This window comes from Apis florea, unplaced genomic scaffold (genome assembly GCF_048593485.1).
Source record: "Apis florea isolate Af1SG1 unplaced genomic scaffold, ASM4859348v1 contig_3517_pilon, whole genome shotgun sequence".
In the NCBI taxonomy this organism is placed as follows: Eukaryota; Metazoa; Arthropoda; class Insecta; order Hymenoptera; family Apidae; genus Apis; species Apis florea.
Genome location: NW_028256778.1, coordinates 2,178,622 through 2,203,089, shown reverse-complemented (window position 1 = coordinate 2,203,089; position 24,468 = coordinate 2,178,622). Strand labels below are relative to the sequence as shown.

At 24.7% G+C, this 24,468-nt stretch overlaps 1 protein-coding gene across 1 annotated transcript in view; it reads right to left on the bottom strand.

Annotated features, from left to right (window-relative positions):
• Positions 1–927: 927 nt before the first annotated feature.
• LOC100866320 (uncharacterized) overlaps positions 928–24,468 on the bottom strand; it is a 43,593-nt gene continuing 20,052 nt past the window's right edge. Inside the window, exons 3-5 of the mRNA XM_003698593.4 lie at positions 17,066–17,184; positions 3,257–3,350; positions 928–1,541 (exon numbers count right to left, since the gene is read on the bottom strand). Coding sequence (XP_003698641.1) covers positions 1,374–1,541; positions 3,257–3,350; positions 17,066–17,184 — 381 coding nt within the window. The 3' untranslated portion in view covers positions 928–1,373. The remainder of the gene's footprint in view (positions 1,542–3,256; positions 3,351–17,065; positions 17,185–24,468) is intronic.

Sequence of the window (24,468 nt, the reverse complement as noted above, 5' to 3'; positions counted from 1 at the left end):
GTAAATAACTTTAAGTTTTTATTATTTATTATGATACCTTGGAACCTTTAGAAAATTAATGTGCACGAATATGTATATCTCAATTTTATCAATAGCAACTACAGTTCCTAAAAAAAATTTGACTTTTCAACACATACTGTTCTCAACAAAAGTTAATGTATCTATATATATAAATATATTTTTTAATTTCAGCACAGTATTTAAGAAATTTTGAATTTAAACAACTTCTATCTTTTTCTTGAAAAAAAAAATATTTTTAAAATTTTCCTATAAGAACTCTTCAATTCACAAGATTCGATCATAACTTACATCTATGCCGTTCGCGTTCGATATTCGGTATATATCATTGAGCAAAGCCGAAGGTACAAAAATCGGGAGTCGGATTCGCGATTCCGAAGAGCGGGGGCGTAAACACGGATATCGACCGAGCCTATTCGAATCATCAAATAGCGTCGTGTTACGGCCATGCGTCTCTCTACTCGTTAACAAAAATAAGTATCGCTTGGAAGCTAGGCCGCTACACGACGACGATCATCAAAACCATGGACGAGGAGGATTACACATACTCGGTGCAAACGCGCGCGCGAGCGTGGCAAGGATTGCCGCGAACTTCGTTCCTCGGAACGACACGAGAGGGCATAACCTCGAGGAACGGAAAGTATAATTATAGTTAGGAAGTTCGAGGCGCTCGCCACTCGAAAGGACGCAATTCATAGAAGCACGCCTTAAATTGCGCGCGAATAAAATGTGATTCAACCGATAGAGAAACAGCGCGTGCCCAGATGAAAAAAGGACCCATAGGAAAAACTTATCGCCTGCGAACATTTTACGAACAACTTACGTGCTAATACTTTGAAAAATGCTTGTCCTCGATCCTCGATCACATTACTTTTGTATACTCGCCATCTGTATCGTTCCCTGCTATTCTTTTTTTTTTTTTTTTAAAAACTACTTAATTCGACCTAAGTTTTTAACGCTACCTTTGGACGTTTTGGCTTTTGCTCGTTCGTTCGGGTGTTTGATTTCTCTGTATTGCGTGTCGCGCGCGTATCGAATGTCGCGTATCGGCTGACGCTACCAGTCGAGGTCGCTGCGATCGCTTTTTTCGGATATTTAACCGTTTAATTCCCTGCAGACCGGGACGAGAAGAAAGATTCGACGAGAGTATCGCTATGATCCGTGTGAAGATCACAGAGTTAATTTGCTCGATTATCGAATGGTAAAAGAGAATCTTTCTTTTCTAAGAACGTTTTTGTTTTGAATCGAGAATAAATTGGAGGGTAAGCCGTGCGCGTAATTCGATTAATACCCTTTTCCTTCTACGCGTAGTGTTCGCAATCCCCACACTCGGACAGCGTGGGTGTGGACGGGCACTAGGTGGGATTTGAGTCCTCGTAGGCCTTTTCGTAGTCTCGTCGACGAATCACCGCAAAGTGTGTCATCTGAAAAGAGTTGGTCTTCTTGCAGCCACGCTCCAACGTGCCAGTCATACTGTAACCCATGTTGAAGTCGCTCGACGATACGTTCGACGTCAGGTACAACTGGAAAATAGAAATAAACGGGCATCATTTGATTAATCAAATGATCAATTATTGTCGTGGATACCAATCTAAAAAAAAAAGAATAATTAAATTGTTATAATCTATTTTTTGTATTAGATATGTACTCTTTTATATAATAATAAAAAGCCTGAATATATTTTTGATCAATTTTCGGTACAAAATATCAATTTCAAGAATTTATGCATTAAAAATATATATATTTTCTAGAACATCTTTGAAAGATCAATTCTGGAGGCCAAAATAAGCACAAAAATTGGAAAAACATTGATTAAGACATTTATTATAAATAATTGAAGCTTGTATTAGATAAAATGAGATGGAAATAGAAGCAATAGCTCTATCACAAACTTAAAAAATAAATTCAAACTTCATAAATAAATCTAATACATAATATTTTTGCATACCAACTTTTGTATTTCTTTTTTCAGATCTTTTAAGTATCTTATGAATATATTATTTCATCTTGTATATTTCTATCAAGATGAAACTTGTTAATATCATATATATTATATATGTAGTTAGAATTAATATTAACTACAAATTTTAGTTTATATTATATTTTTAATATATTATTTAATTATCTGAGTAATTATAATCAGAAAAATAATATCAAATAAGCTAGGAACGAAGCATGACACTCTTATTATCGGGACTCATAAAATCGATACGTATGTAGTACAAGATCGTATTAATATTAGTGTTGCAAGGTTATGTTATGTTTTACATTTTAAAAGAAAATCTTCTATAAGAAAAACAATGATTTCATATTTACATTCTATCTCTATAATTAAATTTCAAAATATTGTAAAATATATTAAATTAAATTAGTTTTTAATATTTAATTAATAATAAGTTAGATCATCGTAGTTTAGTAGTAGATTAACTTAAAAATTTTTACAATATTAATTCATTGTTTTTTAGATGTTAATTAAATGCTATGATATATATATTATATATATATATTTTATTATATTATAAATTATATATATATCTTTTTGTATCTTATATAAAATTATAAATTATATTATAATAAATATATAATACAGTATTAATATTAATATATTTGTGGAATATTTTTAGAAATCAATTTTAAAGAACAAACAAAAAGAAATATTAATATATAAAAATATTGATTATAAATTTATTCATTAAGTTATAAATAATTTAAACTTGCATTAGATGAAGTAAAATGGAAATAGATTGATATATATTCATCTCCACGATATATCCGCATATTTCGCTCTATTTTTGCTTCGTTTCATCCAATGCAAATATAATTGTTTATAATCTAAAAATAAATTTTAACCGAAATTTTTGTATAACAACTTTTAAATTCATTTGATTTTTATAAATGATTCTAAGATTTTATGTTTTAATTCTACTTTCTACTTCTTGTTTTTCCTTTAAATTTCACAATGATCAATCATAGATATCTGAATGGAATAAAGTATTGGAAAATTTTTATATTTTTAATTGTTTCACGATATTCAGATTTAGTTTTTCCTGATTATACGTAAAACCATTTATGCAAACATGTCCCAATTAGTTCGGGTAATTGACGTTCTGCTGTATATTTAATAATGTGCTCGCGTTTTCTTGTGTTCGATGTTTGTTCCTACCATCGAAAATCCGATCGTCGACCGTCGATCGTTTCGAGCAAGCCAACGAAAACAAGTAACGCGAGGGTCTGATACCTTGAAATCAGGATCGGTTGTCATTCTTTTGAAAGAGCCGACGATGTAAAGCGTGCCAGTTCCTGTGTCCACCATTTTTGCTTGAGTGCTGTACCTGAAACCACGAAAATTTGATAAGTGACGCGCAAAATGAAAATTAAAATATGATTTCAATCTTAAGGAATAGAAATGTTTTCGATTTCAGTTTGAATTTATAGAATGTAAAATATTCAATTGAACGTTAACAGACAGTTAATAAAGCATGCAGAATAGAGTGGGATAAGAAAAATAAAAATTATATTATTTATGATTATTTATTAATTTTTAACTTGCATTAATTTGGCATTAAATTTTAAGATTTAGTGTAAAAAGATAATTTATGTAAAATTATATTTTTGAAACGCTGCAGAAAATTTGAGATCTTAATTTTTTGTTTTTTAAACATAATATTAATTTTTATTTCTTATTATATTGTCAATATTATCATTTTATTTAATATCGTTATATGTTCATTTTAAAATGTAAAATGTATGTAAAATGATGTTCAAAGTATAAATATGCAAATAGGAGATATTTGCAAAATATAAATGCATAATTTTCTTTAATTTACATATTTAATTTAAATCTTTTTAATCCGAAATTCTTTTTATATAAATTATTGAATAAATATTTATGAAATTAATAAATTAAAATGAACAATGTAATAAATAATGAATAATAATTTTTTAAATTGGATACCTTAAAACCTTTAGATTTCAAATTTTAATAGCTAAATATTAGAAGATTATTATACAATTTATTATAGGAAATATTTTGCTCGATATTTTGAATAGTAAACAATTTAGCGATAATTGATCATTCGATGTAATATATACATATCTCGCTAATAAAATTAAAAAAACAAATATGTCGTGAGCCACAGGTTAATATTTTCCAATTATCGCTAACAACTAAATCGTTTATCGCTTACTTTTAAAAGTACGTGTGCTCATCCCTCTTTTTCACGTTTACAATAAAAAATTAATGTGTTTATAATGCAATTGTAGATATTGTACAGAGATACGATATACGATTGTAATATTTTCAATTTAAGATAGCAAACAAATGGAAAATTTTATTATGTAGACCAAAATCTAGGAAGAGAAGATCATTATCAGCAAATGAGTATTACAAGAATTAAAAAATCTTTACAATAAAGATATATTCTATGATAGATAAGAAACGATTATCTTGTTAAAATATTATTATACATTATATTTCATATTTAATTTTAATTTCTTTACAAATTATTATTAAATTTTGAAATTTAATGTTCAAGGCACTTACTATTACGTATAAGCAAATATATAATTATAAGCGTTTGTTATAAGCATTTTAAAAAAATTTTCTAAAACAATTAGAACAATTACAATTAGAATTTAAACAACTAGTTTTTTAAATCATATCTTTTTTAAAAACATTACATATAAATGAAAGTAAAAATAGAGATATGTATGAATAAAGTAATTGTGTTTTAAATATTAGTTGGATTAATTAAATTTAAGTAAGACTAATTAATGTAATTAAAATCTCAGTAAAAGATAATTTGTTCATTCTTCTCTAATCTCTGAAAATCTCTACAAGTCGAAATATAAATTTACTTTAACTTGAATTACATGCTATATATTTAAATGCATGATTTTATCTCTCTATTTTGAATTCAATATAAGTTCGATGTTTATAAATCAGAATTTATTTTTATAAGTAAAAATTTTTCTTACTTATATCTATACAAATCGAAATAATTTATCAAAAAACGATTTTTTATTTTGATTTTATTATTCATTTTTAATTTGTTATTGTTTCCTTTCTTCTAATTAGTTAGAATTGTCTTGAATATTTGAATACAAAAAAAAAAACTATTTGTAGATATTTTTTTTTAGTATTTGAAAAAAATATCAAAATATTCTTATACGATCTTTGATTCTTTTATATCAAATTTTTAGTCGAATTTATTATTATATATAACTAAGTTTATAGTTTTTAAGTAAAAATTTATTTCTTTTTTTAAAATATGAATTATTAAAACTTGACTCAGAATTCAGAGTATATCAATTAGGCAACAATTAATTATATTTTATCATTTTATTATAATCATTATTATAATTGATTACTAAAAGTAGTTTTTTAAATATTTAATATGGAATATTATTATAAATAAATAAATTATTATTTTATTCATAATCAAAATCACAATTATTTTATAATCAACGGTTATTGAATTAATATCATTAATAAAATATTTATGGTTATTCCTCTTAATCATTGAACAATGATTATTAAACAATCAATCATAATTAACAACATAATTTTACACTAATTAATCTTTAATCATTGATCAGATTACATTTTGTTCAACTGTGTTGAATATGTATATAAATAAAATACTATTTTACAATGAATAATGTTAATAATTAATTTATCTATTAACACATATTAAAATATGCTTTAATAATAATTAAAGAGAAAATATTTTGACACAAAGTAACGATAAAAAGGGAAGAGAGCAAAATATATAAATTAATTAAGAAAAGTTGCTCGAGAAGAAGTTGTGTTGTCAGTTTCATTAAATTTTTTTTCTTAACAATTTAAATTAGATTTTTTTCTCAAATAAACAATTTAAAATGTTACGTTTTATTTTGATAAACTATGAATTAAATATTTAAAAGAATATAAAAAAAAAAAAAAAACAGAAAATAAAGTTTGACTAGTATTCTCTCAGCCATGATTTTTCCCATAATTTTTAAATAGAAAAATAAATAGATTTTTTATTCATGATATGTTCTCATAATATTTATTTTTTGTATATAGAAACAAAAAAAAATATTTTAAACAATTTTTTAAAAAACTAAAAATAAATTAATGCTTAAACAGAATATTTTTTTACATATACATTTTTCAAAATAATTTGCAATACATATCCAATATACGTAATCAAGAGTATAATTTTCTAATCAATTTTCTCGATATTTAAAAATAAAAAAAAATTGTTAAATAATCTGAGAAACGATTATGTTGTATCGAACTTTTTCATATTATTTGAAAGTGAATGTCAGCTGATCACTGATCGATATAATACATGTTTTCTATATCGCCTTATTATTTTTTATTCTATTTTTTATTTCTTTATTTTCTTTTTATCATACACTATTGATGTCACTCAATTATAATCGGCATAGCAACGAATATCATACCGATCGATAATTCATTCTCAATCAGATGATGAAAATCGATCAATATAAAAAGACTTATTGTATAGCCTCGATCACTCGAATATTTTCTCGTTTCTTTTAATCGATATTAACTAAACACTATGAATATAACTTTAAATATGATAAAATTATTAAAATGATAAAAATTTGTTGAATCTACAAGATAAAATTATCTTTTTTTAAATATATTACAAAATTGAAAGAAAGTAATTACCAACAATAAAATAATTTTATTTTAAATTTTAATATTTTTTATTCATTTTAAGATATAGGATGAAGTTATATATATATATATATATATATATATTTATATAAATCATTGAATTGCTAAATATTTTAGTGAAAAATTACGAATCGCTGATGTTAATATTAATATTGATGGGATTGAAAATAAAAATAAAAAAATACAGAATAATGTAAAATAATGCCATATTTAAAAAATAATTGATTGATATTATTCCATTCTCTTTTACATTTACATATTTAATATAACACCAATAATAAATTTTTGTTCTTTTGAAATTGTTTGTAATATTCATTAAATATATTTTTCCTATATAAATTAATTAAAGAATGTATACATTGATACATATTCAAGAATAATTCTAATTTTTTTCAGAAAATTATTAAAAAATCTTTAATTTTTGTTTAAATTTTTTTTAACAATACTACTACTATAAAAATGTATAAACTATGTAAATATTAGCTACAATAATATTAATATTAAAACGAATTATATTTAATTAAATCATAAAATTGTAATAAAATTTATAAGTAAATTTAGATTTACTTATAAATTAAAGCTTGTTTTTGTTATAAAAGTTTCAATTGCTTTTTTCACAGGAATGTAAAATTTTTAAATTTTAACCGGTTGAAGTTAAAAATAAAGTGACTTCAAGTTAAGAATAAAGTCACTTGAATAATTTATTATTCAACGCATCGAATGGAAGTTAACTTTACATAAGTACAGTAGACATTATAGGAAGAGCGGGTCAACTATAGTAGTTATGAATAAATGTTTCGAGAATTAAAACTTTATTTAAATATTAAAAAATAAGTATTTTACTTTGAAATTTTAATTAATTAATTTTTCAACTTTTTCTCTTTTTCATATCTTTTTTGCTCTATTAATAAATAACATATAAGAAGATAAATTTTAATAATTAAAATTTGTTAATACATTTTATGAACTTGAGAATAAGAAAAAAATATTAAATAAATCTTTATAAAAAAACATTATTTAAAATTTATGCTAAATATAAAATATATGATAATACGAAATAAATAGCAGACCTGTGATATAATATAAAAATAAATCAATAATATTATTGCAGAAATTTTGAAAATAATTTCTAGTATTATCAAATTTTTGAAGTTATATAACGAAATATCACAGTTATTCACGAATCGAAAATATGCAAATATAGACTTTGTTTACGGTTTTTATATACTTCGATACTCCGATAAAGGAGTATCACATTTTTCCGTAAATTGATTGCGACAATTAACAGTAACAGGATTATTTCCACTATTTTATTTACTTTTTAGAAAAAACTTTTATGGAATTTTCGAATAATCAAATGGATCTTTTTTGAAGTTTAAATAGATTTTACATATTTTTTACATATATTATTTAATAATATATGTTTTTATAATGATATAATTTATGTCGAATTTTTATTCTTCAAAATTATTTTTCTGATATCTTAAGCACATGCTTTTGCAAATACGGTTTCACTTTATTTAACTTCATTGTCTATATTCCATTGACATTTCCAAAATGCTTCTTCTTTAATTGACGAATCATATTCTATTGATTAATATTAATTAAAAAAAAAAAAAGAAAAAGTATAAAAATACAATTATTTCATCATTAATAATTGATTTTTGATTATCATGATAAATATGATAATCATTCAAATGATTTTAGATTATTGATTAATAATTACAGATTAGAAATATTGTAAAAAATAACAAAGTTACTTTCTGTGATTATTTCATTAATGATTAATAGTCAATTATAATAATGATTAAAATATAATTGATTTTTGTTCAAATATGTTCATTAATAGCTTGTTGAATTCTATAACACATATAGAAAAAATATAACATTTTATTTAAAAACACTTTATCGATTTCAAAGTTATAGATTTTGAAGTTTTTTTTTACTAATGTAAGGATCACTTGACACAGTTTTTGAGATATTTGCAAAAAAAGATTGCTATTATTATGTAAAATTTCATTTATATACTATATGCATCCGATAGCATCTGATCGCCGCTTTTAATATTAATATTTATACATCGCAGATAACTAATATGTATAAAGATTAAAACTTGATTAATTGAACCGATCAAAAAGCTACTTCCTCATGAATTGTGATAAAAATATCTCAACTTTAGTTCATACTAAATTTATTTTTCATTTTTGATTTTCACTTGACCATGGAAATTACCTTTATTCACCAGTCAGTATTTATTCATAAAAAACTTTGCTAAAATTAAATGTAATATTTGGATTGCAATCATCGATGTTATATAGATGCATCTTTCCATGGAATCCAACTCTTTATAGATTTATTACATGTCTCTACATGAAACTTTTAACATATACAGCAATAATTAAAATAAATGTTAAAATTTGCGAATTAATTTAAATAATTTAAATAATTTAAAAAAAAGGTATATTTATTTCATAATATTTTTGGATTTATAACAAGATTATTTGGTAAATTTGTGGGAAAAATAATTGCAATATATATGATATATTTATTAATATATTATAATAATTTTTATAATAACATTTTATTACAGTTCCATCATTTTGAAAAGTTCTTTCATCAAAAATTTACAAAAAAAAAAAAAAGATAATAATTATACTTTAACAATTTATATAACAAAATACCTAATATCTCAATAATTTTAATATTATCTATTAACAAACACAAAAAAAGTAAGGTTAGGTCTTAATGATTAACGATATCAAAATATATTCATGATACTTCCAAGAATTAATTCTAGAGGCCAAAACAAATACCGAGATCGATGTATAAAAACATCTTGTTTTCCTCTCCAAAAATCTGCTCAAACAAATTCGATGAATATATACTCACTCTATAATGAATATATTCATTTTATCACACTTTCGTACACTCATGATAATACCGTATGCATCGATATCTTAAACCATCTCCAAGAAATCTCTCGAGTCGAAATATAAAGATAATCCAAACTGTCAGCCCTTTGGCTGGTTATCGCCAAAGAACCCTTCGAACGCAAAAAGAAGGAAATATCTCGAGGTGGAAACGAGGCTGGTGCCGCTTCACGTGACGCCGAGAATCGTATACGCGAAACGAGGCAAGAATAATTGATAAGGAAAGAAATGTCGAAAAATAAGAGGGAGGGAATTCGAAAGGGAAAAAGTGGCGAAGAAAAGAGGAGGGAGCGTGTGCTGCGAAGGTTAGACTGTTTTTGGTGGGTCGAGGGGAGAGATAGACAGCAAGAGAGATAAAGAGTAAGAGGGCGGCCCTCCCTCCGGTGACTCGAGGGGCTTATTCCGGCAAACGCTTCAGCCGGCGACGATCATTAAAAGTTTAAACGCTCTCCATTGAAGTGCGGCGGATCCAACACTCGGTTTAAAATCCACCGTGGCTCGTGCTTTGACTTTTCCTCCGGTTCTCGATTCGCTTCACAAAGGAAAGTTCTAAGCCGGAGCACCCTTTCAATGCTCGAGCTGTCCGCCACGTTCCACGTATACTACCTACCTACCTACCTACCTACCCCGCATTGATTGCCAACGCGCACATTTTCCTCCTTGTTCCACGGCTAAAAATTCTTCCGCTCGAACTTCACCCTCCCCCTCGAGCCGTAGTATCGCGCGACGAGGGCTGTTCAATAAAACATGAGCGCGTCTACAAATTTCAATCGGTGTTTTTTTTTCTTTTTTCTTTTTTTTTTTTTTTTTTTTTTGTTTTTGATCAGGACTGAACGCGTCTGTTGTTCATTTTCCGCGGGAACTGCTGTATCAATGAAACACTTCATCGAATATCGATCATCACGTTACGTCTTTGGGTTACTCGCAATTTTCAATAATTTTTTATGTTTCTAGCGTTTTAATAATCTTTATTTAATCATTAAATTATTAACTATTAATTGTAGGTTCTATTAATTACTTTTTTCATATGTATGTATTGGTAATTTGTATTTTCTTTTTTTTCTTTAATCACAGTATATGTGTTGTGGATGATTTTATCAAATATCCAGAATATTTTTCTTTGAATCGGCTAATATGACGATTGATGATTTGTGTATAAATGTTTTATGTGAATTCTAGACTATTTCTCTATTGGATTTTTCTATAGAATTTACCTGAGCATAAAAGCGTAATATGTAAATTTTTAATACGCGTAATATATGAAATACATTAATGATTAATAAAATTAATTAAATTTCGTTTTCATTTTTAAATTTTATTATAAAAAAATGATAAAAATTGTAAGTAATCTTATTCATTTTTTGAAAAGAGACTGTATATAGAGAAGAATAATAATATGTATATGTTTATAAATATGTTTTTCAATAATTTTTAAAAAAGTTAATGCGTTAATTGTTAATTTGATTTTCATTTAATCTTTGTGTATACTTCTTTCATATTTATAAAACCTTCAAAAGAGAAATAAAACTTTTGATTAGAAAATTTTATCTTCGTTTTGCACTTTTCCACTTAAAAGTTTCACTAAAGCTAATTTTTGAATAATTAGTTTTCTTGAATAAAAAATTTCATTTTCATTTCATAAAATATATTAAAAAATATGTAAATAAATATGGATAGTATTGTTAGTATTATTATTATTTTTTATCATTTTTTATTATTATTTATTTAAAATTAATAAATATTAAAATTTATTTAGTATTTATCACTATTATAATAATTTTCTAAATATTTATGAGAATATAATGTGCAATAATATCTTTAGTATTCATCATTTTTCTCCGAAAAAGATAAGTATATTTAAATGAACATAAGTTTCTGCATTATTTTTATACGATATTAATATAATCTATAATTTAATTAATATACAGAGTGTTAATATATTGAGACATCATTGAAGATTTTAGAGATCAAAATATATACAGAAGATGACACACAAAAAGTCAATTGAAGCTTATTTATTGAATTATAAGCAATTTAAATGTGCATTAAATGGAGAATGAAACTGTGATTTTCTTCGTCATATCTTGACCTTCTTCATAACTTAAATCGCTTATAATTCGATAAATAAATCTCAATTGACACTTTACATAAATTTTTTTTGTATTTGTTTCAATTTCTAGATTTTTATGTTCCATGAATATATTAACACTCTATTTAGAATTTCATAATAGCAATAAGATAAAAATTGTTTAAATATTTTTGTTATATTCACATAAAATTAAAAAATCTTCGTAAAAATTTTCATTATAATGTAAATATAAGTATATATATATATATATATATATATATATATATTTCGAATATATAATAAAATAATATTATTTTCATTGGAGAATTTCAATTTTCATATATCATTTTTTCATACATTTTTTATACATACATACATTTAAAACAAAATAAGATAAATTCAAAAGAGATAGTTAGTGAACGAGATATATTATCTAAAATATCTATTTGATATTATAATTGTTAATTTATTATATATTGTATTCACAAATAAAAGTTTAATTAGATCGTGCTTAATACATATTTGAGTGGATTTTAAAAATTTCTAACTTGCTACCTTGAATATAAATGAAATATAAAAATAAGTTCATATTTTAATATGCTTATTGCACAATATATAGATTGAAAGAATTTCTAATAATTTGTTTACTCAACATTTTTTGAATATTATGTAATTAATTTCAGGTAGGTACAATTTAAAAATAGAATAATTAAAAATATAAAGAATCAACGATTACGATAAAAATTGTAACTGTAAAAGATCTTAAGATGAAAACGATGTATCGGATGTATAAAAGATAATACAACGAAAAAAACAAATGATTGGATAAATGCTTTACGATTGGAAACGATAATTGCATGAAACGTATTTATTATTAAAGTAATTGGAGTTGGAATTATGAAATAAAATATTAATGTTGTAAAATTAATAATTATTAAATTAAATAACAATATGTTATTAAATACATTTTAAATACAATACAAATTATTAAAATTATATTTTGTAATGTAATGTAATGTAAAATTACTTAATATTCAAAAAGAATGCCTGTGTTATAATATTATTTTTCTGTGAAATACTTCACATATTAATTTTTAAAATTTATTATTTTAAAAATTTCTTAAGATATTTTTTATTAAAATCTAGACAAAATATTCAAATAAATAGAAAATTTGAAAGATTCTAGAAATTAAAAATATATATATAAAAGTTTGTATGCAAAGAAGTCTATTAAAGTTTATTTTTCAAGTTATAAGCAATTTAATTTTTATATTAGATGAAGCGAATTGGAAAAATAGTTAGATGAAGAAAGAGATATATGAAATTAATTGCTTGAAAAGCAACTTAAAAAATAAATTTCAATATTTTTACATACCAATATGTATGTTTTAGTGTTTAAAATCATTGCTTAAATTTTTCTATTTCACTCAAATTTTTTAAAATAAGAAAAAATGTTCTTACGTATTTATTTTTAAGAAATTTAATTAAATTTTTATTATATATATTTAATGTACATTTAATATAAAAGATGTGTTCAAAAAAATTCAGAAACTTTTATAATAAATTGTATTATAGAAACAACGTAAAGGAAGAAGATTTGAATCTTATCATCCTCACTTTTCTATTATAAATATATTTGTAACAATATATATATATATTTCATAACAATCAATTTAATTTTTAAATAATTATTTATTGCACGAGTTAAGAGTTTTAATTTTGATGCATATACATATAACTCTGTATAATTTGTTGAAAGATTTTTCAAGTGATAAAGATGATAAAAATCAAAATAAAAATCAAGGAATGTAAAGTAAAGTAAAAATGCATTTAAGAATAAAATTTCAAGTATATTGTATGTATTATGTTAAATATGATAACTTTTATGAAATGCAGTATTCATTAATAAAAAATGCTGGTCGAAATTAATTTTTAATAGTTATTCTTAAATATATCTTAAAGAAAAAATTAAAATTCTCTTTGAGTTGTTTAACATTTACTTAGAGAACTTCTATAAAAAGTAAACATTCACATTTTATTCATATTAGCAATTGTCTAAAATGTTGAATAAGTAGCTTTAAAGTTTGTTTTAAAAATTATAATAGTTAAGCACAGATAGGATGAAAAGTAAAATACGGAAAAACTTATTAGGGTAAATATTAAAATCTTTTGCATTACATCAACTTTCTAGTATATTTTTTTCAAGTTTGAAGTAAAACTTATGTAAGTATATGCTCGCAGATTATTAAAAATTATTAAAAATCGGCTAAGCCAATAATTCGATAATTATTCGAAAACAAATAAATCAATTTATATATGTATAATAAACTTTGAAGCTCCTCTTTTGTTATCTAGATTTTCCATAATTGTTTAATATACCAAAAAACAAGTATACTTCTTCTAGAATATTCCAAATATCATATAAGTATTAAACGATGACTTTTTCTAATATTTTTATCATATAATAAACTTTATCATATAATATTATCCTTCTGTAAATTTGATTTAATTATTATTCTATAAGAATCTTTTTTGTTAAGATATATCGCTTTGAAGTTATTTCATTCCTAATCATTTTTAATCATAAAAAGGAATTTTTTCAAAAATTTATGCTTATTCTCTACAAGTAGAAGATTAATATAATGAAAATATTTGTTCATGATTTTTCGACGAGGAATAATGCTTTTCAATAAGTTTTTATTTAAATTTTGATATACATATAAAATTTCATTGCATTACATTGCATTATTTTTGAGAAACATTGTAAATCATAAATTGTTTTACAGTTTTCTACTTTTCTAAGAATAAAAGAGAGAATATATTTTTTTTCGATAAGTATTTTTCAAATTAGTGTTGTATATTTTCGAGAGTTTCATTTTTTCGATAAAAGAAATCGATAATTTTTCAATCTTTGAATCACTTTTAAATTCACTTATTTTTATATTATTTCACATACCAATCTAATTCAGCGAAATCTTGTAATTTCTAGTTTCTCTTATATCTCGACTTTAAAAGAATATCATCTATTCATTTCACTGTGAACAATTTCGAATTTAAAACGTATTTCTGGAATTTGAATGATAGAATGAAGAAACACGTTGAGAAAATTTTAAAAAATAAGCATACAATTGTTTAGCTAATAAATTGCACTTTCATTTTCTTAAATATTTTAAGAAAATCTTTTTATCTTCGAGTATGCATTACTTCTCACCCGACCATGATATTATGCCTATTAATTTTAAACTAATGATTCAATCTCAAAATAGTCCATAATCATCCATAATCAACGCGAGTAAGATTTCAAAGCACGAGAGATCGCGAGCTTTGACCATTGTCGCGTGTGAACGTGGTCCGAACTCGCAAACAGTAACGTATTTACTCCCCTGTACGAAAGTTGGAAACGGTTTGAATCGAGGATCCATCCCCGCCGGTTTGTTTGCCTTGACTTAACGCGGCCTCGATGCCCGTCGAACGACCGTCAAAATTACTAGGCGGAATATTTCGTCTCCCTCGCCGCCAATATCCAACCCCAACATCTTCAATTTTGCTTCCAAAATGCGAATTCAACCGCGAATTTTACGGAACGCGAGTCAATCCTCCTTTGAATATCGTTCGAATGTTCTACAGCGACGATGGGATAAAATTCAGCATGTGTTTGTAAGTCGAATATTTCCTTTACTGGAGGAAATGAAATTCTTATAACTGTTACACATGAGCTCGTCTAACGTACATTTAATCGTGTCAAAAATGTTTTTAAATAAATTTTTTTGAGAAGCAAAGTATAAATAATGATGAAAAATAGAAAGATAATTGTATTTTTGGAATATGAGGAATTAATGTGTAATTGATTAGAATTTGAATTATTCTAATATGTTTATAATTTGAAAATTATAATTTAGCAGGAATAAATATTTCATTTTATTCGTTTCCATCTTAAAATTGATTTTTATAAGTATAAAATTTTTTTTTTAATTTTTTTAAAATATGAAAAAATATAAAATTTTCATTACTTTTAATGGAACTTTCTAAATATGTAGAATGGATTGTATGTATATGAGGTAATTTTTTTTTAGCAGATATTATTTTAAAGAGAAATAATATTTGAAATCATCACGTTCGAAGTTTCTGTGACTTCTTCATTTATTTTAAATATAATTTTGTAATAATGTGCGATAGAACAAAATTTATTAAAAAGTGTATAATATTTCAATGTTCTGACATTGTTGTGAACAAAATTTTCGATTCAAAATTGTATTTGAAAAATGGAAAAATATTTTAGATGTTGATTTTACATTTTCAAAGAAATTTTTCGTTAATAAAGAAATTATTATATCACATATAAGCCATTATAAATTTTCATTAAAATTAAGATTTATTTAAGTAACTATACAATATTATAGAATTGAGATAATAGTCATATATCGAGTTTTAACTATCGATATCGTTAATAGATGTAACTGAAATTCCAATATATAACTACAATAAATAACTTTTTAATAAAGCCAGTTTATTTTTATTGAAATTTATTAAAAATAATAATTTTAATGATATGCCTTAATAATAATTTCGAATACGAAAAAATACGAACTCTAATTATTTCTATCCGTTAATGATATCTTAACGATATCATTGCTATATCAAAAATTATCAAAACAGACATCGATAATATATCAATAATCATACCTCTAAGAACCAGAAGGTATCAATCATCCAAGAAGAATAAGTTTTCTGAAAATTGTTGATAGCTTCTTCATTGATTCGTAAAATCAACATCTTAGGTTAGGTTTCCACTCTTCATTCTCCTTATGAATGAAAAATTAATTATATTTAAACAGATATTATATTTCTTCAAATTTCAAATTCCGATTAAAATCTTGTCCCACAAAACGAAACACGAGTTAATATTAAACAAAATTACAAGTTTACCGTGCTAAACAACATTAACGTAATTCCGAGTTCGAGAATAATGGAAAAGTTGAACTATTATCGAAACATCGTAATAGTACGCGAAATACGTGGCGATAAGTTGAAACACACCGAAAATGTGGCCACGAACCTGAACCTATACTTCGGGAGGGGGAGAATAAGTGGATAGTGAAATTTCGGATGCATCGTCCTTGTAATTTTCGGCTAGTAAACGCGGTGAGCAGGGCATAGACATTCCGGCCACGTAGCCTAAAAGCACGAATTTCCGTTCCCGGCATGAATACGGTTATGGCAAAACGTCGTAACTGTATAGGCGTGCGTCGCTCGCGCCCTCTTTGAACGAGCCAGTTAACATCGCAACAATAGTATTATCGTCGTCAACGTGACGACGCTTCGACACCTCGAGGCGCTTTGGCGCGATTCGAGACTCACCTTCTGGTTCCAGCAACTTCGACCACCTTGCATCGACTTCGACTCCACCAGAACGGCGTCAAAGTCCAGTAGGAACTGCTCGCGCTCCTCGCCCAGCCTTCTTCCGGAAACAGAAGCACCTGCGACATGTAGAAAAAAATATTCGATAATATTCGTTTGAACGTACGATTATTTTGCGAGATAAAGAACGATTATGTATATTGATAAAATGATGACATTAAAGAATATTTGAGACAAGAAATGAATAATTTATATATAACGTGATATAAGTCAATTTTTTGAAAAGGTCAATTTTATTTCTTTAAATAGATATTATATATTTTTTTAATACAGTAATTATATAATTGTAGGTAAAATTTGAATTTTGTAAAATTTATTACACGAAGTACGAAGAAAGTAAATAAACATGTATTTCTTTGCATGTTTTTCTTATTTTTCATGTAATAAATTTGACAAAAAGAATGATTTTTCGCTACATAATGTAATATAAATGGCTTAATAATAATCTTTTGTATAAAGATTTTCTATAAGTGATGTATACTTTATATATTAATTAAGAAAAATTGATTTATATCATTTTATCTAAAATAATTTTTTATCATTAATAATTTTGAAAATATTTGAATGATTTAATTTAAATGGGTCATCTTATTTTCTTAGATAACTGAAAAAATTTCATTGTTTTTTGTAATGAAAAAAAAAATGCAAAAAATATAGAAAACAAATCTTTATTCACTAAAATAATTATTATTTTTAACAAGCAAAAAATTGAAACTAATTTTATGAAAGTTAAAAATTTTGGGAAATAAAAAGTTCTTTTCAAATGTTCTCTATTTTTAGTTTTTGAGATGATTGTCCAGGTTTAATATAATTTACACAATTATATATTATTCTGACAAAAAATATTCACCCAACGTAACATAAAATTCATTAAAAATATTGTAGTTTTCAAAAACATAAAATGAATATGGTGTGAATAAAAAACACATGGAAATGCTAAATTGCGTGATATAAAGTAAATATAAAAAAAAATAATAATAATATTTTACATTTTTATATCACGAAGAAGAAAATAGTGATAAAATGAAATAGTAGTTGGATGAAAGTATTTGGCTGATAGAAATTTTAGAAAAAATATTCATTGTTATGAATTCATAAAAAAATAATTCATTATTTTTTTAGAATTATTATAATTGGAATTATTATAACATTTGATATTGATCAATGTATGTTCAATTAAGATTTTGTTTTTTCATTGTTATTTTTCTCCTTGATAAAAAAAAATGTTTAAAAATTGAATTTGTATTGTATTTACTTTATGTTAAATTTAATTGCATTTAATATTTACACAATAACAATCTCAACAAATTATTTTTTACTGAATTTTCCAAATTATAACATTTGGCTTGAAACTTTTCATCAGTTCTAAAAGAAATTCACATGAATAAAAATTAATTTCATAAGAAATTTTCATTCGTAAATATTATTATTTTGTTTTGTACAAATTTTTTTGGAAATGGTTCGTGAATTCATTATAATAATTAAACATAGCAGATATACGCAAAAATACATAATTGTAAATATAATTCATCACACATTCGGTTCTGACATAAGTCTTAAAAATCACTTACAACTGTTGCACATATCTAAATAATTCTTTATTTTATTATATAAATTTTTATTATAAAAAGAGCGACGAAATTTTTTTGGTTATCTAATATTCTTGCATTCGTCGTTGAATACGAAAGATAAAAGCTTGGAATATGGGTTCATATTAATTCACTAAATTTATTTTACTAGTTTTCACAGTGAAGAAAAACTGATTTTTACTTTTGACACGAAATAAAATTCTTTTCAGATTTTCTTATTTTTTGTGAGCTCTAAATAGTGATAAATGTTAATTGTTTATTATATATTATTTTTGCTTTTATATCATTTATTCTTAATTATTGTAAATTCAATGTAGTGCAGATTTTTCAACTCATATCACAACACATGAATTGATGATGTCATAAAATTACATAATAAAATTTTATTATACACAATTTAATATTTAATATTTCTAATATTTATAAAGGAAAAAAATAATACGTTTCATGGATGAAATCGTATAATAAATGAGAAAATAAAAAATTTTTATTATATTTTAAATGCATATATTAATATTATAAATATTTTTAATATAAAAATAAAATATTTAAAAATATTGATGCAATTTTATAATATTTCATTTAAATATTAATGGAATTTCTCAAATATTAATGGAAATTTATTTTATAATTGCATATTGTATAATTTATCGTATTGTTCGATATGTTCATCTTTCCACGAAAAAATATTTTCACATTTAACACAATTAATTAGAGTACAGAGCAGACTTGACATCGCTTTTAAGGATGAATCATCCGTTTAATTCATCAAAACAAAGCTTGGCTCTTTATTCTTTATTCATACTTTATTCATTGATCTCTTTGAATATACAATAAGATATTTTTAGTTATAAAGAAATCAAATTTTTTTTTTTATTTTCTTTTGGTCTTTTAAATTCTTCTAAATTATGATATTTTTAAAGAAAATAATATCTGAAATTTTCAAAATGGAATCTATATCACGTTTGAATTAAATATTAATTAAATATTAATTATATTAATTTCACATTAATATTCGATGTAATTATTTCTTTATTTTTTGAAATATAAATGATTTTATTTTGAATATTTTTTTAATAAAAATCTTTTTTTGATATATAGATATAATTGTAACATTTACGTATTATTTCCAATAATAGATAATATATTCAAAATTTTCGAATTTTATCAAGTTTGTAATGCAATATATAAATTACGTCGCTATGTATAAATTTCACGCATGTTATTTTATAATTTACAGAAAATTCGAGAAAATTTGTATATTTCTTTAAAGGCAAATATACATTGCAAAAATTATTAAAATTATTAGAATCAAATTTGTACAGATCAAAACAATCTTTACGCACTGTGAATGAATCATTTGCATCCATGTTCAAAGTGCAAAATCCGAATTCGCCCCTAAGGGACACGATAATGTAATGCTGAAATTTCACGATCCAACGAACGTTGACAGCCGAACATGAAAATCGAACTAAGAAAGGACGCGAACAAGACGAGCATGCGAAAGCTATCTCAGAGAGGGGAAAAGGGGGGAGAAGAAAGGTTGGCAGAAGGTAGCAAGTTTCTTCTGAGAACTCGCGACAAAGGAAAAGCTTCGGGCGACCCTTCTTCCGGGGCAAAGCACTTCCTTCTCTTTAAACTTCTTCCTCAGATTCGTTGAGGGATCGATTTTCTCGTACAGGAATCACCGCGATTCTCTTTGCAAAACTGTATTTTATCATCTAGTCACCGTGCAGAATTTTCGAGAATTTCCGTACGATACGATATATGCAATCAGACAACTTTAAGATTCAATCTTGAAAGCGACAAGTTATTTTGAGAATAACTGTGACAAAGTTCTTTGCATGATATAAAAAAAATTATGTTAATTTTTTTAAAAATGCTGCAGATTATTTAAAAATTATTTTCATTGATTTCTAGTAATCTACGATATATAATTTTTATTTTTAACAAGTAATTTTAGGTAAACAAATTCATTCCAATTATCTTTTACTTATTTTTAACTTTCTTATTTATACTATATAAACATCATTTTGCATATTCGAAATATCAATAAACTCATAATGTAGCACAGTCATATAGGGAAAAAAGAAAATATATTACAATTGATAATATAATAGAATTAATTTTACAAAAACTATCTTTTCCATATAAAATACAAAAGCTTTTTTCGTTATTAAAAATAATCGTACAATTTTGATTTTTTTCGTTTCATTATATCTCCTATAGCATGAGAAAAAAAGGCTACAGAAAAGTTTGTCGTTCGTGTTCACGATCCATCGCATCCAACGGCAACTCTGATGAAACTATATCGTATATGTACTATATGTCCAGTGTTGCTGACTCAGCGTGCCGGATCGTCGAGGAATATCAGTTCTATCGGCTTATTTAAGCCTGAATACGAGCTGCTGCAATGCTATCCCCGCAGTTTCTCCGCGACAAAGCGGAAAACACTTTCACGGGCGTTTCCTCTGCCGCGAGCGCCCTCCTTTGAATATGTCCTCTGGTTCGTCTCGTTTTTCTGTCGCCAAACTCCGGAGCATCGACCTCGCGTCCCAACTAATGGCATTGCAAATAGATTTTCGCTCCCCAACAAGTTTTCTCGTGTCCCTTGTTAATTTTGCGAAATTTTTCGAATACACAAGGGATGTCAAATTGGCGGCATGCGGCTCACGAGAGTATACTTTTGTTTTCGTTGCTCACAAGAATTTATACATTTATAGATAATTTAACAAGGCAAATTAATTTTTTCTTTTATTCGTTTTTCCATAATTTGAGGATAAAGGTTAAATTACTAATAAAATATTCGTCCAATACTATAATCCCTGCCATTTTTAATAGTGAATTTATTTTTTACAACAGCATTAAAGGAATAGTGGATACATCGATTATTCGTTGGAATGAGTACCGATTTTATATGATGTTCTGAATATATTTATATAATTTATAAATTATAAATAAGCAATAAAAATCCTTTAAATGAAAAGACTTTGCATTCACATTGGCTGTTAGTCTTGTAACTATGGTTACAATACGATAATTTTAAGACATTTCATCGAAAAAAAAAGATATTTTGAATATCGAGAAAGAAACGATTCAAAAAGCGATTCAAATGCAAAATTTGTATATTTTTTGAAAAATGGGTATGAAATTATTGTAACTATCGTTAACATTTGCAAAGAACGCAAATCTATGCTCTTCTAATTTTATAATCAATAATTAACCTCTCTTAAGTTTTTGATACTTGTTTTTAATTCGTATTTACACGAGTCGAATGATTAGTGACAAAGATTTAAACGAACATTGATTTAAATAAAAAAAAATTATGAAATTGGAATAACTAATAATGTAAATATTGTGCTAATAAATATTTTTAAAAAATCCATGAAATTTAAAAATTCGAATAATTAATAACGTAAATATTGTTGTGCGGTCCACGTGAATTCTACTTGTTTGACAAATGGCCCGTGATTGAAATGAGTTCGACACCCTTGAATCACATGCGCCCTATGATGCACGAGTGCAATAACAATTCACCTTGTTCGCAGTACCTTGCCCATTATCTTGCCCATTCTACACCCCGGATATATACCGGCTAATCCGATAATCCGCAACTTCGGTCCATTACCTCGTCGATCGTTCTATTCTCGTCTCTGGCTTACACGCGTACACTCGTCTCGTCTTGTTTTGTCATCATCATTCTTTCTTGTATTTTACATCGCTTCACGTTCCTTTCATCGATTTAACATCTCGACGTCACTCATTTACTACCATCCCTTGTTCACGAACTGATGGACTATTTCTTTCTCTCTCTCTCTCTCTCTCTCTCTCTCTCTCTCTCTCTCTCTTTCTCTTTCTCTTTCTCTTCGTTTTTATTCTCACCTGTTTGTTGATCTTAAATCTGGTTCAAATGTGATGATCTTTCGGTCAGATATCAAAGTGAGTTACGATATTGAAAAATAGGTAAATATGATGAGTAAATATATGATGTCATTTTTTTTTTTTTTTGTTATTGATACATTGACGTTTAAAAGTGGTAGAAAATTTTTTATAGATATTACACAGTTTTTATAGATATTAGAAAATAAATTTTTAAATGAATGTAAATTTTGTACGAGCAATAAATTTTAATGTTTGTAAAAATATGGGGTTAAATATTAGTCAATTTGATATTTGAATTTTATTTTAATATTACTTATTATAAATAATTTATGGGACAAGATCAAAATCAATATGATGAATTTGGCATTTCTCTTTATAGTGCAATTTATAGTTATCTATATATTTTTTAATCGTCCATTATACAATGTCAAAATTACAAAATTACAATAAAAATTCAAATGAGTTTCATTATAGAGTGCTTAGGTAATACATATAGTGTATAATATAGTTAGCACATATTAATAGCATTTGATAAGTTGTGTGCAAATTTTTTTTTTTTATTTAAGTGTTTAAAGTACTGATATAGAATTAATATAAAATGTGCATTAAATATACAAAAGATTTATTACACATCTTATCGCTTCGCTATCTTATCTAATAGTTGGATAAAATTGTGAATTTATTTATAAATTAATTTGTAATTTTAAAGAGATTGCTAGTCCTTCTTTGAAAGAATGAAATCAATCCTCAAAATTTTTAGTATTTTTTAAATTTTTGATATGAATTATATTTAAGAATTTTTTTCACAATAAAATAACACAATAAGGTAATATTTTATAATTTAAAATTTTGTTCTATTTGTATCATAATTATATTATATTTAAAAAAACGAAAAATATATTAAAATCTTAATTTCATTTTCTTAAAATCAGTCAAAAAAATTGTTTCGTATTTTCGAGTTAGATGAATTTCTCTTCAGATAGTGTTCTTTGGAGCAACTGTACATACAATCACACACCTAATTGATATATTTCAATCCGATTATAAGCGTATTTCTATAAATATTAATTTAAATTGTACAGCAAAATAACAAAAAAAATCTATTTTAAAATATAAATTTCAAAGCAAAATGTTCAAACCTTAGGAAAATACAAGATGTTCAAAGAATGATGAATTGAAGATAAATATTAAAATTGATTATAGATAATATCTGTGACAATAAAAAGTTGATAAGAATTGAATGAGAATAAAAAAAATTCATAAAAGATAAACGTATAAATAATTTCAATTTATATTTTAATTTTATATCAATATTTTAATTTAAGATATTCATATTCAAGAATATGAATATAATAATAAATCAAGTTAATTTTCAAGTTCATTTTTGATCATTTTTTTTATTTCTTAATCCATGCTTTTGTATAATGGATACAAACAAGTATTGGTTTTTAACAAAAAAATTTAGAATTACAAAAATATGAATTTATTATGACAAGCTAATTAAATGTGATATTTAGAGCAAAGATGTAATAAAACTAATAAATTAAACTTCAAAAAATACAATATTTTTATCAATCATTAATTTTAAAAAAATTTAAGAATCCTTTTGCTCGAATTGCGTTTAATAGCTTTGATATACTTCACTAAAGTTCGGATTGGAATCGTTTATCTTTTAATTTCTATTTTAATTGTACAAATATTTGCTAAATCAACTAAAGAATGTAGAAACAGAAGTTTCTTTCTTAATTAAAATGAATGTTGTTAGATAACAATATACTTGCATATACATCAATAACATTGTTTTTAAGTAAAAAAGAAATATCCGTTTTAACCATCTTCTTGATTCTTCTGATTGACTAATAATTTCCTTTT